The following is a 15,845-nucleotide window of genomic DNA, read 5'->3' as shown; positions in this document are numbered from 1 at the left end:
TTAAACCCTTGGGGATCTTATCAACTTCTATCAATGTCATTGTAACATTTAATCTTTCCTTCTTCGGTTGAGGAGAATCAATCACAGTCATCCACAGGTATATATACCTGCAAGTTGCTATCTATTCATCTCCCACCTCTTTTCCTCATGCCACCCACTGCACATACCTGCTCTTGGAGCTCAGGCACTAAAAGTGCGACACTCAGCCCACCAAACACCGTCGTGCCTATGGCTACCATGTCCTCAGGGCATCCATTACAGCCATCACACTTAGTCAAACTGACTTAGATAAAATTGAAGTCCTCGACCGCAGTAAGAACAACTGGTGTGTCTGGTCCAACCACATGCAGAACTACCTCCTCCTCAAGCATGGAGGTGGTTATATTTTGGGCCTCGTTACTTGCCCTGATCCGTCCCTGGACCCCTCCAGTGCAAGTCACTGGGACCTTGTTAAGGTTGTTCTCAAGGAGGTTACTCAAAGGGCTTCGGCTTCAGCTCGTGTGCTGCACCCCTTACCCGAGTACGTGCCCTTAATTTCCAAGGGGCAGAGGGGAAGTCTGGAGGTCAGACGTCAGGGGAGTTCGGCAGAACTCTGGAAGATTATGAGAGAATGGAGTAAGGCTACTATGGACAAGTCCGGAGTAGAAACAGAACAGAGTTTAGACTACCCTAAGGTAGAGCCAGAGATTTAGTCCTAAGGTTTAACCCCTGAGACTCGGAGGTAGACAAGAGATGAGACTCAAGTCTGGAGAAGCAGAAATGAGCAGAACTAAGATGATATTTGAACTAAGGAGTTCTGGAGTATCACAGGAGTTTATATACTGCAGGTATCATGTAAGTAAATCAGTCAGCAAAGTAAGGGCTGTGTACGAAGCATGTCGAAAGGCTATTAGTAAGTGTATACGGATCAAAGCAGTGAGGTCGGAAATGAAGTACAAACAGACGGATCAGTAAGCATAGTGGAAAGGATATAACCAGTAGCCAGAGCAATAGCTATTCTAAAAGGAGCTAGGGGTGAGTGCGGAGATGAAGGTGGAGTGCTGGGTGGAATAACAGGATGGAGAACCGGACTTTAGTGGGGGAGATCCGGAATTCCGGATCTGGAGATATGGGATATGACAGACCTTAACAACCTGTGTATTGTGGCTGTCTTGTGCACACACTCCAGTTCTGAGGAGAACAAGTTCCTTCATGGGTGCACTAACATCAATGATGTTCCCTGCTCCCACTTGGAATCCATTTGTAAAAAAACCATGGCAATGGTGTACGTGAGATGTGACCCTCGGACAGGTTACAAGGTAATGAGTTGTGGTAGCAGCTCAACAAGAGGAAGAGGACATGAATCATGTATCCCTGCAGAATAGAAAGTGATTGTGACATTTGACAAGCTTTGTGTTACAGTTCTCCTTTTCCTTCGCTTACTAATCCTTCTATGACCTTCCATCTCATTCTATTGTACGATTCTCTCTTCTCTGTTCCTATTTGTCATTGTATCATTGTACGACTTCCTTTTCTCTTTATTATATTCAGACTCTGCTTTAACTCTCTTATTTAAACCATCGTCTTACCCTCTGTATTCCTTAACTTGACCTATGCAGACCAGGGCCTGCAATCTACTGCTTTAATTGCATGACTTAGCACTAGGGTGCTACTAGAAATTTCAACCACTTTTGTTTACTAAGACATCTGACAATGCCGAGTGTGACAAAAGGTCAAGTTACTTACAGAACCACTGCTCCTCAAGTCGGTGCCCCCATCAGACATCACGGAACCCACCAGAACATATCCAGGGTTTACCTGGAATGAAGAACATCATGCGCTTGTAAAGCCCAACAAAAAAGGCACACTCCATACCATCTACGAGTGGAGAGGATTTCTAAAGACCAAAGCACCTGTCAACCATCACTGGGACTTTTCCACTGAATCCTGGGTCCACAACAATTTCCCTGCATCTTCCTTGAACACCCCAGTACTCCCAGACGCACCACTTCCCCCTGTCAAACCAACTCCCCCAGAACAAGAAGACATTGACATAGACTCTGAATCAGAGCTATCAGAAGACGAAGACGACGACATGCCTAAAGTCATTGGAAACACCCCACCTGCCTTCACCAGCAACACCCGCACCGCCTGTTAGGTACCATGCCGGCTCAGGAGGCAGAGGGGTCGGGGCTTGGCTTCAGCTCTTGTGCTGCACCCTTAGCCGAGTATGTGCCCTGAATTTGGAGCGGGTCTGATGTTGTCCGATGATAGGACAAGTGGTCCGCTTCAGTCCGCTTTGAGGGTTGGGAAGTAAGAGCTACTAGCAGCGAGCTGACTAGGAGCGGAGCAGAGAAGGCAGGGAGTGATGTGGAGGGTGGATAGGAGCAGGGGGAAGGGTTGGTAGGAGCGGGGAAGGCGGAGGATAGGAAAAGGGACAAGGGGAATATTGATAGGGGCAGAGGAATAAGGGGAACACTTAGGCCCAGCTCGGCAACTGAGTCCAGTTCAATTTTTGCTGGTCAGGTTCAATTGATGGTTGGCTAAATTAGACCAGTGAAATGGCCCAAACTGGGCAGCGAGTTTGTTTCTAGTGTACCCTACTGTACTTGCTGATGGTAATTAACACTACTCGAAAGCACTTTGCACGCTCGAAAATGAAGAAAAAAATGGGCAGCTGTCATCGCTATCACACTTGCTGCTGCTTCCATTACTCAACATCATTATGCTGCCCACTACAACAAAACTCCCAAAAATACTTCCAAGCTCACTGGCCAACAATGGTTGAACGAGCTTCTGGCTGGCCATCCTCAGCATTTTTATGATGCAATGGGAATGAATAAACATGTATTCCAGGCCCTTCTCCATGAGCTAATCAAACATGGCCTTCATAACACAAGACATGTTTCAGCTGAAGAGCAGCTCAGAATATTCCTGTATCTTGCTGTAACTGGCCTACCCCAGCGTCATCTTGAAGAACAATTTCAGCGCAGTCCGAGTACTCTCACAAAGTGTGCCACCATATTAATTATTGACGAGTTTAGAATTTGACTTCTGCTTATCAGAGCCATCCATTGCATTCTCAACCTCCTCATGTCTGATGCTTTCTATAATGCCTATGTACGACTTCCTGACGTGACCACCCAACTCGCACCCAAGATCGAGGACAACCCAAAATTTTATCCATTCTTCCAAGACTGCCAAGGATCAATTGACGGGACTCATTTGGATGCTTTTGTTCCTGATGATGCCATGGCACGTTACTGCAACCAAAAAGGTTGTCTCTCGCAGAATGTGCTTGCTGCATGCTCACATCTATGAGGATGCTTGACGAAGTAACCTGACTATCCCTCCTGGTAAATATTTCCTTGCTGATGCAGGCTTTCCAATTTGCAATGGGCTCATGATCCCATACCATGGAGAACGATACCATCTAAACGAGTGGGGTAGGATTGGTTTACGGTATTTCATTTCCGCTATCATGCTATTATTTTCTCATGACTCATCTAGGCCCAAAAACTATCATGAACTTTTCAATTTGCGTCATGCACAAGCCTGTAATGTCATTGAACGGATTTTTGGAGTGGTCAAAAGGCGTTTTCAGCTTCTTGTGGTTTCTCCCGAGTATGATCTCACAACACAGGCAAAAATGGTCCCTGCTATCTGTGGACTACACAATTTCATCCGTATTTATGACAACAATGACCTCCCAGAGGCACGTGAAACTCCCCATGGTGATATTATCGGGGCAGTGATAAATGGGTTTGAGGGTCTTGGAGGTGATATCTCATCTGCAGAACGAGTTCAGGCTTCCGAGCTTAGGGATGCTATTGCCAAAGCTATGTGGGATAGTTATCAGTACATTTTAAATACACGGAGTGTACTATCCTAGACTAAATTCAGCTAACTCTGACTGAATGTAACGAGTGTGAGTTGACTTTTTCTTTATTGTGAGGTATGAATCTGCAATTGCAGTCTGACGAGAGAACAACCGAACAGCTGCCACCTGCTCAGTTTCGGACAACTCAGCATCATCTTCAAGACAGTGGATGGCAGCACTATGACATTCTGGAGAAGTGAGCCCACCAGAGAGCCCCTTCAGTGACAAATCCCGTACTATACGGGTCACCCGACCTACATAATATCCCATGTAATACGGGCCAGCGGATTATGGGCCGATGTCATGTATATTCCTGATGTTGACGGGTGGGCCAGGAGAAATATTATTTCCGATGTTGACAGGTGGGCCCATCTATGCTGATGTTATATATATCATTGACGATGGCGGATGGGCCGGGAGAAATATTATTATGGAGATGGGTGGGCCCATATGGGTAATATGTAGAGTAGGATTGACATATATTATAGACCTGAGGAGAGATGTATAGCAAATATTATTATATAGACGGATGGGTCGAGGGAGCGGTGGAATATTTATTACATAGACAGGTGGGCTGATGTAGGGAAATATTAGATAGATGGGTGGGCCGACATGGGGTATTTTACTTAGACAGGTGGGCTGACGTGGGGTATTATTAGGTAGACGGGTGGGCCGAGGGTGAGGCAAATTATTTATTACATAGACGGGTGGGCTGATGTAGGGGTATATTAGATAGACGGGTGGGCCGAGGGTGAGGTGAAATATTTATTATATAGACAGGTGGGCCGACGTGGGTTAATATTAGATAGACGGGTGGGCCAAGGGTGAGGTGAAATATTTATAACATAGATGGGTGGGCCGACATAGGGAAATATTAGATAGACAGGTGGGCCGAAGTGTGGAATTTTACCTAGACGGGTGGGCCGACGTCGGGTAATATTAGACAGATGGGTGGGCCCAGATACGTATCATATAGGAGTTTCGAGTTTCGAGTTGAGTACCAACACCCGACACCCGAGTACCGAGTCATGCTCGCTTAAGGCACTCACACGGCTTCGACTCTTAGAGTCTTGATACATCATCCCATTCAACTCCCCTGCTTCATCTGTAATCGACTCTACTATGTGAGTCTTGTTACTGGCTGACATGAGTCTCATCTGCAACTCTTAGCTAAGGGTTTACCCCAAATCTGTTCCATTGTACTACTCTCATTCACCCTTGTATTCCTCTCTTCACCTGTGTTCTCCATCTCAAATCTTACCACCATTTCATTCCCCTCTTCCAAATCCCCCCAAATCACCTGTGTTTTCTCTTCCCTTTCCATCCTCACACACAGCCATATATATTTTTGGAAGATAGCTCTATGTCATATAGCAGTTTTTTGTCAGTCGTTGTTTGTATACTTACTGATGATGTACAGACATAATATCGTGAAAACTCAGATTTATACGAGTTTTGAATCAAGTACCAACACCCAACACCCGACACCCGACACCCGAGTACCGATGATACACATAAATCACCGAGTACCAAGTACCAAATCTCGGGTGTCGGTACTTGGTACTCAGGTGTCAGGTGTTGGGTGTTGGTACTCAGATTTATGTGAGTTTCGGGTTTCGAGATTCAAGATTCGAGATTTGAGTCGAGTACTGACACCCGACACCCAACACCCGAGATTCGGTACTCGGTACTTGGTGATTCGAGTCTCGGGATTCGAAACTCAGATTTATGCGAGTTTCGAGTTTCAAGTTGAGTACCGACACCCGAGTACCGACACCCGACACCCGAGATTCGGTACTCGGTACTCGGTGATTCGTGTGTATCATTGGTACTCGGGTGTCGGGTGTTGGGTGTTGGGTGTCGGTACTCGATTCGAAACTCGAAACTCGAATCTTGAAACTCGAATCTTGAAACTCGAAACTCACATAAATCTGAGTACCGACACCCAACACCCGACACCCGAGTACCGAGTACCGAGTACCGAGTACCAAATCTCAGGTGTTGGTACTCGGGTGTCAGTACTTGGGTGTCGGGTGTCGGTACTCGACTCGAAACTCGAAAGTCGCAACTCGAATCTTGAAACTTGAAACTCGCATAAATCTGAGTTTCGAATCCCGAGACTCAAATCACCGAGTGCCGAGTACCGAGTACCAAGTACCAAGTACCAAGTACCGAATCTCAGGTGTCAGTACTCGGTACTCGGTAGTCAGCACTTCATTTCAGGTTTCAAATTTCGAATGTCCACACGAATCAACCGAATCTCGGGTGTCGGTACTCGGTACTCAGGTGTCGGGTGTCGGGTGTCAGTACTTGACTCGAAACTCGAAACTCAACACTCGAACACATGAATCACCGAGTACCGAGTACCGAATCTCGGGTTTCGGGTGTCGGTACTGGGAACTCAGTCACTCGATCAATGGACTGGCAGAGGTTACATTCATTGAAAACTTGTATATACATCTATCACTATGCAATTATGTAGCCATGTCAACCTCCTCAGAAGACTCTTCAACCTTCACCTCCACCTCAACATCCATGTCATCAGAGGAGTTATATTCTGGGACCAGGTTGCTCGGATCACCTGGGTCCACAATTTCGCCGGATGCATCTGGATCCTCTGGATGAGCAACTTGGTTGTAATCAAACAGGAGGCCATCAATGGCAGAGGCATCCGGGACTGTTGCGGTTGTGGTTGTGGGAGCAATGCCTTCCATTGTGAGATCAATGAGAGGTGGGAGTGCAGATTCGGCGGGTGACATGGTGGGGGGGCCGGATTGATCAAGCAACAAGGATGATGCATTGGCAGGAGGATCGGGCAGTGGGAATGAGGGGTGCCGGAGCATGATTTCGCGCCTAAGGCCTTCATGAAGGCGTTGCAGGGTATCAATCTTACCATCCTGCTCTGCCACACGATCCTCCAGAAGAGCGATTCAAATGGAGATCTGGCATGGGCACGTCAAGTGCTGCAGCAGGGACTGCCGGGCCATGTGCTGCAGCCGGGACTGCCGAACTTGAGGCCGGAAGAGCTAGAATGCAAACCTAAGGTCAGACGATGATAAAAATAAACCTTGGGTGACTTACAAGCTGGTTCAGGTGCAGGTGCCTTGATGGCAGTGATGGTCTTGCTGCGACCACGCGTCTGGGTCTTGGGGGTTGTCACTGCAGTGACACCAGGAGTTCTGGCCATGCCACGAGACTGACTTCGAGTTCGGGCCTTGGATTGGGAGGCAGGGGGAGCTTGGGAGGGGGCGGGGGTTTGGGACGTGGGGGGAGCCTTGGAGGGAGCCTTGGAGGGAGCCCTAGAGGGAGCCCTGGATGGCATCCTGGACCTCGTCTTCCGGGTGGTAGAGGAGGCACCACTGCAAGGAGGCGGGGATCCCATAGACGCAGGGGTGCACTTGATCTTCTTTGTCGTGCAGTAGATGCACGACATACACGGAGCCCCGGTCCTCTTGTCCATCCGAGTTGCGCAAGGCCATTGTAGCTTGTTGCAAGTGTAGCATGGGTTTTTCTGTGAGTTGTATTAGTGTATGGATACACTTGAGATATATAAAAGTACTCACTGGTCCGGGAATGAGAATGTCAACTGCAGGGATGACCGGGGGTGCCTGCACCGGGGGTTCAGGAGTTGGCCGGGAGGGCTCGATGACTGCTGGGCGACTGCCGGCAATCACCTGGTAAACGGTAAGCATACACCTGAGGCCCAGACACGTAAGCGTGACTTACCGTGGCAGGGCCAAAGGGTTTCTTCGTCGGAACCCTGGGTGATCGAGGCGAATTGGGCATCCTTGCGATAACTGTGGAGAGCAGGGGAACAACGACCTCCAGCACTCCACCCGAAAACAGCTACAAGAAAATGTGAGACAAGTAAAAGAAGAACCAGATGACATACCTTGACAATCATGTCTTCCTCATCTTCCGACTCCACCATGGGCTTGGACTTCACCACGCAAGCCAACCTCAGATGCTTGTGACTCTTCATTGCGGATTTTGGGGTTGGGAGGGTGGTTCCGAAATCAAGGGGGACTTCCTCTTATTACTGCCTTCTGCCTCAGGCTCCAGGTCAGCGAAGACGGCCTTACCTTTTCCCTTGTCCCGGAACTCGGTGGTGGGGTTGGTGGAAGGGCCGGCGACATTGCTGGTAGGGATGGCTGGGGAGGGAAGGTTGACTGGAATCGGACCTGTGGATGGGGGGGCAGCAGTTGGGAGATCAAAGGTCCGGTCACCTATGGCCTCCCAGGCAAGGACCTTGGGGTGCCAGGGGTGCCTCAAAACGCGGGGATCATCATACCCGATGGTGTGCCAGTCGGGCCAGACCTTGGGAACCATGCTCCGGATGCGGTGTAGCTCTTTGAGGCACGAAATGACGAGTCCGGGAATAGGACCATCCCCGGACCCATACTCCTTTGCTACATTAGACTACCTGGATGTTAGAGACGAAAACACAAAAAATACATACCACAAGTGTACCAACCTGTTTTCCCAGAGCTGAGTGGCTGGGACCCAGGGGGAATCTGCCAGGCAGCGCTGATGATGGCCATGATCTGGGCAGTGGAATTCTTGAGATCAGTCAAAGAGTCGGCAACTGGAGTGGACATGATGAGTGAGTTGAGAGATTTAAAGATCTTGAAATCAGATTGAGATCAGTTATCAGAAGGACTGAAGTTTCAAATCAAACAAGACAGTTTGATGGACTGATCAATAAAATTGTTGATTGATTGTGTTTGTTTGGTCGTCGTTGAACTTTCGGCAATTGCCAGTTGTGTGTTGAACTTCGAAGTTTTTTCAATCATCAGTCAACCAGTCCACCAATTCTCCACACCACATGAGTTCCCATCCAGCCGTTAGATTTAATGACCCCCCGGTGACCGACTATAATTCTATGGATGTGGATGACTCATCTATGGGCCGGGTATCACTAGGTATGTTGTATTCTTATCATTCCTTATCAATTTACCGGGTGTCCCTCAGATGACTTAGATGACTTATACCTTGGGCCGGATGATGACATAGAATATGATTCTATGTCATCCAGACCACCGGATGCGTCGGCTGCAATGCCAGGTATGTTTATACATTCCTTATGATCAGTGTTCACCATCCATGCTAACTTCACCCTTGAAGATCAATCACATCCGGGTGAGCCTGATGATGCCGGCTGTCTCATTGATCCAGACTTGTACCTCGGGCCTGAGGATGATGTCATTGATGTTGATGAGTTGCCGGATTCTGCTGATCCTCCCACTTTTGCACCGGCTACATCAGAGGTGTCTATTTCATGTGGGTCTATTCATTCCAGATGATTATTGATACTTATCATATCTCCCAAGCCGCCAAATCATCTACCGAACTTCGTGCAGACGAGCCGGAGCTCGATGTCAAAGATTTATGTTTGATGGTCCGGGAGCTCCATCCTTTCGGAAAATACAAACACCCAGAATGTGAGTATCTGAAAGCAGAGCATTTATCTTTTTGCTAATCTTTTGGGAAGACCAATCCATCCGAGATCGACTCGGTGATTACAAACGCCGTACTGGAGGTCTTCCTGACCCTTCCATCCAACAACTAATGGAGGCTGAGCGACCATTCCGAACTGCTTGGGTGGAAACTTCCGACAAACTGAGAAAAGCTGATGCAGACCTGCAGAGGTTGCAAAGAGTTGAACAGATGAGCATTGAAATGCTCAAGGTAGTAGATTCCATGATTCAACACTTTGAAGAACAAATGACTATGTAAATTACCTTATTACAACCTCTGAATTTTCATTGATATCCCCACATCATGTACACTACCGGATCTTTCAATGCATGTCACCGGGCGTCGTACGGGACTTGGTGTTCGATAGTCAGGACTCGATGTTCGATAGTCTGGATTTGATGGGTCAATGTTTTGGGACTCGGTGTTCAAATGGTAGGGATTCAATATTCGGGACTCGATGTTCGGGGACTCAATGTTCGGACTCGGTATCGGGATTCATTCCTTGAATCTCGGGCTTCAGGTTTCAGGACTCGATACTTGGGACTCAATGTTCGATGTTTGGGATTTTTAGATTTCGGGACTCGATGTTTGATCCTCGGGACTCTATACTCGATACTCGATAGTCAGGACTCATGTTTCAATAGTCCGGGATTCCATGTTCGGGACTCGGTAGTTGGGATTCATTCCTCAATCTCGGGCTTCGGGTTTCGGGACCGATGTTATATGTTCAGGATTTGATGGTCAGGGACTCGATACTCATACTTGGGACTCTATTCGATATGATTGAATCACATTGACATGTACATAATAGCAGGTAAAGGCAGGCAGTGTAGTATAAGTCCATTACTTCTTTCCCCTTGCTCTGGTCACTCGAGGGCTAGTGTCCAATGGCTGTTGTGTTGACTTACTCTGGGTTGTCCTCGCCAGATGGCTCAATCACCCCTTTCTTCCCACATGTTTTCAGTGCCGGTGACCTATTGACTCCTTCGGTTGCACCATCCTCCTGAACATTGCCGGTGACTCTCTCAGTCAGTCCAGCCTGGGAGGTCACCCATTCAGTGATGTAAGCAGTGCCCAGTTTTCCCTGCATTGACCGGGCGAGGCTTTGGAATTGCACATGGGACAGCGGTTCCTTCATGTGCTGTCGAAGGACCAGGCTCTGTTCTGGGTCTCTTTTGCGGGGATCTACCTTCCGCTGCGTCATCACCAGCATCATCCTCCATATCATGAGTGTCACCCTCAGGCTCACTCTCGGGATCACCCTCGTGATTGGTCTCGGGATCACTGTCAGTTTCGGTCTCCGAATTCCGAGGCCTTCGGATCATATCTCTTCTGACTTTATGAGTCCTGATGAGACGGTGAATTCCCGGATACAACCAAGGCTACCATGTCCCCATCTCTGTTCTTCCATGCTTTGAACAGGAATGTTGGACCTTTGCCTTTCTCCTGCCGAGCATACCAGAAAGTCAGTAAGGCGGTCGTGTCCCAATGTTGCAACTTCGATGGCTCCTTCAAGTCTACATCCGCCAGAACATACTTTCTTGCCACAAAGTCATCCTGACTTTGTACGATGGCGCTCCATGGCACAACTGCCTTGTCAATCCCGGAACAGATACCTGTATACATGCATTCAACAAATGTTCGGGTGTCGCAACTGATGGACTCACGATAGTGCGATGTAAGAAATGCTCTGACTATGGCTTTCTTCTCCTCGAGTTTCGTTTTCGGTGATGTCTGGAAGCACCGGCATCCCATCCCCGTCGGTCTCGAGTTCAAAAGCAGGCTTCCTGATTCTCTTTCGACCTCGCATCACCTGTCGCCCTCCATCCCATGCCCCGGCACCTATCATGAAGAAGATCAACCAATTCATTCCAGTAGCCAGAGTTCAAACACTCACCAAATTGTTCCTGTGCGTACTCCTGCCAAACTGGCTCGATGTCCTCCCACTCCTTCGTCTTCATGAAACTGTCCCCATCTCCTAATGCCTCGTTATCATCGTGCCTGCATGAAATGTATTGAGATTGAGGATCTGAGATGACAAAATTGACTTACATCCCGAACAGCACCTCGCCCTGTTCATTCTTCCATGCCGACATCACAAACACTCTCATCCCGCATTGCCTCCACATCTCCTTCGAAAAGTGCTCCATATACGCCAGGTCCCTTCTTACGAGCCACTTGTGCTTGTATCTCGGGAGGCGGAAAGTTGTTCGACCATTCTTCGGCTGTGTCCTTCGCCTTCTCCAACTCGTCGTCGGACAATTCAGTCATGACTCTCTTTACAGCCGCCTGATAATACTTGAACATACCGGGACCTCCTGGCTTTGCCCCGGACTCGTCCTCGATCCTCTTCAGCACCTCCTCCCGCTTCTGCTGGTAGATCACCTGCCTAGGAGTCCATTTCCTCCCATACTTTATCATGTCCTTCCTCTCCTTCTTTTTCTTGTTGTTGAACAACCATGTCTTGTACATCTGAGAGTTCATGGAAGAATAAGATGTTAAAATTTTAGTTTTGAACGAAGCAAGGATGAATCACCCGCTTCCTCTTCTTCCATTGTGCTTGGTCGACCTTGGGAGCAAATAGCCTGGCAGCCCTGGCTATGGCAGTGAAAACTGCCCGCTTCTCATTCCTTTTCGCCGAAGTCCACTCAGGAAGGTAGTTTTTCAACTCCGAAATTTCGTTGTCCGTGAGCTTCTGTGTCTGTGGTTGACGCGCCCTAAGTCTTCCAGAAGTGGAAGTCAACTGAGTGGAATGACCTGATCTTGCCATTGTGAATGAGATTGCAGAAAGGGCTGAGGATGAGCAAGGTGGAAGTAATAATGGTGACAAGTTGAACATTGAGCAAAGCCTAACAGTTGGTTAATCTACCCATATTGGACGGAATTCCATTAATGGAAATGAATTTGTAATGACGCATCAAGACTGCATAACATCACATTGCAATAACAATTTATTCACATTCCTGAGCTAATGCTTTGCTTGCAGCCTTAGAAAATAAGATGAAGATAGGTAGATGCACCCCACTGCAAAAATCCCACAGGGTAGAAGCAAGGGGCAGCAAAGGTAGGAAGACTTGGGTCAAGGTCCCACTTGCAAGCACAAAAAGACATGCCTACAGGTCCATGCCTAACTCTCCCCCAGAATCACCAACACTTCAGCCTGTTGAGGCACCACCTCTTTGGGAAGACATTCCTGACAATACTTACGAGCACGACCAAGGCTCATTTGAGCCTTTGCAACTCCCAAAAACCATGGCAAGTTCATGTAAAATGTTGCATTGCAATTCAAATGATAGCTAAGTATAACAAATGCAGAGTCAGAATGACTACCTCAGGCAATGGCTGCCAAGGCAGGAATCATATCTACATCACCTCCTGGATCGAGAAGCTCCACCAGAAGATAGGAGATGCATCGTCTGCGACCAGGATGGGGTCTACAAATGTCAAGATTGTCTTGGGGAGCCACTATATTGCACTGGCTGTTGCAGAAGTCAACATTCTTGCAATCCCTTCCACTGGATCAGTCAATGGAATGGTCAATTCTTCGAGCAAAGTTGTCTCGCTCACGTCGGACTCGTCATACACCTCGGTCATGAGGGCAAACAATGTCCGGTACTTACAGATAGGTGGGATTTGTTCGAAGAAGATGAACCTGAAGACCAGCTTGAGCCTGAAGATCTACCGTCTGTGTCGGGACCCGAGTTCCAGCCAAAGGAAAACACCATGGTTATCAGTCGACAAGTCCGGAGTTCATCGCCTCCAGGTTTGATGCTGCGATTGTCCAAATGCCATGACTCCAGACCTTCAAATGTTTCGACATGGATTTTTCCCCGCTTCATTTAACAAGCCGAAGACTTTGTTCACCTTCAGGGTGCTCGATGATTTTCTATTGGACAACCTTGAATGTGGGACCTCGGCGATGAACTATTACAGCAAGCTCCGGCGAATGACCTCCAACATGTTTCCACACCTTGTACCGGTAATGCTATATCATCTCATCTAAAGGACATTATATTGACAAAGCATGTGGCAAGGACCGATACCGAGAGCTCATGAGAGTCGCCCGACAGTGGAGGCAGTTGAAGGCCATGAAATGGCATGGATTTGGCCATCGTTCCTGACAACCCGAATGCAGGTGATCTCGCATTATTTTGCCCCGCTTGTCCTCAGCCAGGGATCAATGTATCCTTGTCAGGGGATGAATCACTTGATGAGTGAGTCTCGTTCGATACTGAAGTCACCTCAGCGATGTTAACAGCTCCAAGGTGGAAATACACCCTGGTCATTTGTTATGGACGGAAATTTCAAAGCCGAACACCTGCATCCCATGAAGCCATTTGATGAAGTTTGGCTGTCAGATGGGTTGGGATTCATGGTGGGAAAGGACAGGTATAAAAAGCATCTTGCAGAGGCTGCCGACACTTTAGAAAAATCGAGCTGCAGCAATCACCGGGCAGTAAATCAAGCAAATGCGGCTCGGCACAAGCTGGAATCCACGGGCATCGGGGGAGTAGCCTGTGCTCGACATGGTTGCTTTGTTCCTCACTCAATGGTAGATTTTCAAAAAGGCGAAAGGCAAGCCCACCCTGCCATTCGACATTCATGAGTTAACCATGCATCATTCCCAGACAAATGAACATGGACTATGCCCTTTGTGAGGCTGCCCAGCACAACATGGAAGGCATCACGAGGGCGGTCACCTTCTATGATATCAACTGTCAATACAACAAGCACTTTCGGGTTCGGGTGGATCGAAGCCGATTTCTCGAAATGGTTCCGGAATTGACCATCATTCCCTGGAATCGGGTTGTGGCACATCCACTGGACATCAGGACAGCTGCTATGTCCGATATGCGTCGAATTTTATTGAAGGCATCGGTCGGATCGATGGAGAGATCATGGAGACCCTATGGTCATGTCTCAACCTGATTTCCCCTGCTGCTCGGGGAATGTCATCCCCACATCAAAAGGAATGTCTCGATTATCAGATGAACGATTCCAATTTCTGCAAGATGATCCGCATGAAAAGGACCCTTTGCTGTAAATACAAGCAGGCGAAGAATGGCATCGCCGAAAGTGAAAAGGCTTTCGACAGACTCGATGAAGCAGCACCCGGCGATTCAAAGACGGAATGGTTAGCCAGCGAGAGGATCGCTCAGTCCAGCAGAATAAATGATCCTGCGGCTATGGATGTATATGAGATTAATATCAAGAAGGGTAAGTTGACTTTGTCTCCATCCAAAGTCCGAATTAATTTTGCACCCAGCACCGAGCAAAAAGGAGATCGAGCTTAGACTACTAGAGGAGGGTAATGCCCGAAATGCAGCACCTGCTCGCAGATCTGTGGTGACATGGATATCAATTGGGTTGGCGATTGAAGAGGCTCAAATCGCATTGCTCATTGAGGTCCGAAGAATTGGTAGAAGAACTACCTGAGACACAGAGGTTAGACATAGCCCGGCAACGCGATCGTCTCCAAGGCCAGATAGATGGATTCACTCGGTCTGCTATTACTCATCTCAGAGAGGGATTTGATGCAGATGACGATCCTGATGACTTGAACGTAGACATTCTCGATGATCTCGATGATGACTTGGCAGACTTCACCGAGACATCTGACACATGGGTGAACTCCCCCGAGCTCACTGTCATCCCATTGCCATCAAACCTCGGAGTAGATCGATGCAGACGCTGCATGGCAGAGGATCTCATTACGCTGGAGATGTCTCTTCGTGAAGGGCAGGCCAATGACTCCCTTCACAACCTCCGAATTCACTTGTGCAACAAGGCAATTCTGTTCCGAACAACAGTTAGGCAAGCCAAATCGCAGGCCCTGAAAACTCGAGCTTGGTCCCAGGTGACGTCCATGCAGCAGGCAGTGTCCCTCCATGCCAGTATATATATGAAGACTGAGGAAGCAAATGATGCAACTTGAGCCGGGGGAAGACCAGCTTCAGAAATACAAACCCCTGCTTCGGGAGCAGCTCAAAATCAGCACTGCCGTCGGCGATCCAAATGCCCGAGGTCAGCGAAACGAGTCCCTCGCTTGGTTCTGGTCAGTCAAAGTCGACCTGGAGGGTCCTGATCACTCGTGGAATGAGGAATGTGAGTTCGGGCATGCTTGACATATCCTGTGCTCAGCTGACGGACCCATCCGAAGTTTACCGAGTGCATTGGCTTCAGGCAAAGGCCCTACAGGATTGATGGAAGGAAGAAATGATATTGGTCCAATTGGAGATGGATTGGACATGTAACTTTTTCTTGTGGAAAGCAACCCAATGGGGTGACAGGATGCGCGAATCATTGGAGAAAAACCTTCCGGGTCATGCATGCTACTCGGGAAGGCAATCCCAAATGTATTCATTGCTGGCACAGGATGCCCAGGCAGCATTTCAAGACCAGAAGAGCGGGTTTATAGAGGCTCACGATGAATGAATTTTTTTTTCCAAAGATATGAAACAGCTACATCGACCCAAACATTTTAGTCCCAGGGAATTGGCCAGGTCGA

At 48.2% G+C, this 15,845-nt stretch overlaps 5 protein-coding genes across 5 annotated transcripts; 3 read left to right on the top strand and 2 right to left on the bottom strand.

Annotated features, from left to right (window-relative positions):
* Nucleotides 1–344: 344 nt before the first annotated feature.
* On the top strand, nt 345–2,137 carry EDB91DRAFT_1253543 (uncharacterized protein; the record flags this gene model as incomplete). Its single annotated transcript, XM_041323667.1, has 2 exons — nt 345–615; nt 1,728–2,137. The coding sequence occupies 2 exons, from the start codon at nt 345–347 to the stop codon at nt 2,135–2,137; spliced, it is 681 nt and encodes a 226-aa protein (XP_041172136.1).
* A 542-nt stretch (nt 2,138–2,679) lies between these two features.
* On the top strand, nt 2,680–2,919 carry EDB91DRAFT_1011073 (uncharacterized protein; the record flags this gene model as incomplete). The annotated part of the gene is made up of 1 exon (XM_041312417.1): nt 2,680–2,919. A coding segment is annotated over one exon (240 nt), but the record flags the coding sequence as incomplete, so codon positions are not given.
* A 1,908-nt stretch (nt 2,920–4,827) lies between these two features.
* EDB91DRAFT_1086151 (uncharacterized protein) lies at nt 4,828–6,618 on the bottom strand (the record flags this gene model as incomplete). The annotated part of the gene is made up of 6 exons (XM_041315996.1): nt 4,828–4,964; nt 5,160–5,220; nt 5,267–5,450; nt 5,514–5,751; nt 5,785–5,959; nt 6,352–6,618. 6 exons carry the CDS (start codon nt 6,616–6,618, stop codon nt 4,828–4,830), a joined length of 1,062 nt encoding a protein of 353 aa, XP_041172134.1.
* Nucleotides 6,619–10,241: 3,623 nt separating this feature from the next.
* On the bottom strand, nt 10,242–12,107 carry EDB91DRAFT_1253540 (uncharacterized protein; the record flags this gene model as incomplete). The annotated part of the gene is made up of 9 exons (XM_041323666.1): nt 10,242–10,376; nt 10,432–10,611; nt 10,724–10,953; nt 11,005–11,071; nt 11,151–11,179; nt 11,235–11,338; nt 11,390–11,409; nt 11,441–11,809; nt 11,874–12,107. 9 exons carry the CDS (start codon nt 12,105–12,107, stop codon nt 10,242–10,244), a joined length of 1,368 nt encoding a protein of 455 aa, XP_041172133.1.
* A 1,868-nt stretch (nt 12,108–13,975) lies between these two features.
* EDB91DRAFT_1086149 (uncharacterized protein) lies at nt 13,976–15,772 on the top strand (the record flags this gene model as incomplete). The annotated part of the gene is made up of 7 exons (XM_041315995.1): nt 13,976–14,077; nt 14,170–14,554; nt 14,604–14,743; nt 14,781–15,217; nt 15,246–15,442; nt 15,479–15,587; nt 15,628–15,772. The coding sequence occupies 7 exons, from the start codon at nt 13,976–13,978 to the stop codon at nt 15,770–15,772; spliced, it is 1,515 nt and encodes a 504-aa protein (XP_041172132.1).
* Nucleotides 15,773–15,845: the final 73 nt, after the last annotated feature.

This window comes from Suillus paluster, assembly GCF_016628075.1.
Source record: "Suillus paluster strain FC165 chromosome Unknown EDB91scaffold_87, whole genome shotgun sequence".
Lineage (NCBI taxonomy): Eukaryota > Fungi > Basidiomycota > Agaricomycetes > Boletales > Suillaceae > Suillus > Suillus paluster.
This window is presented reverse-complemented; position numbering and strand designations above follow the sequence as displayed.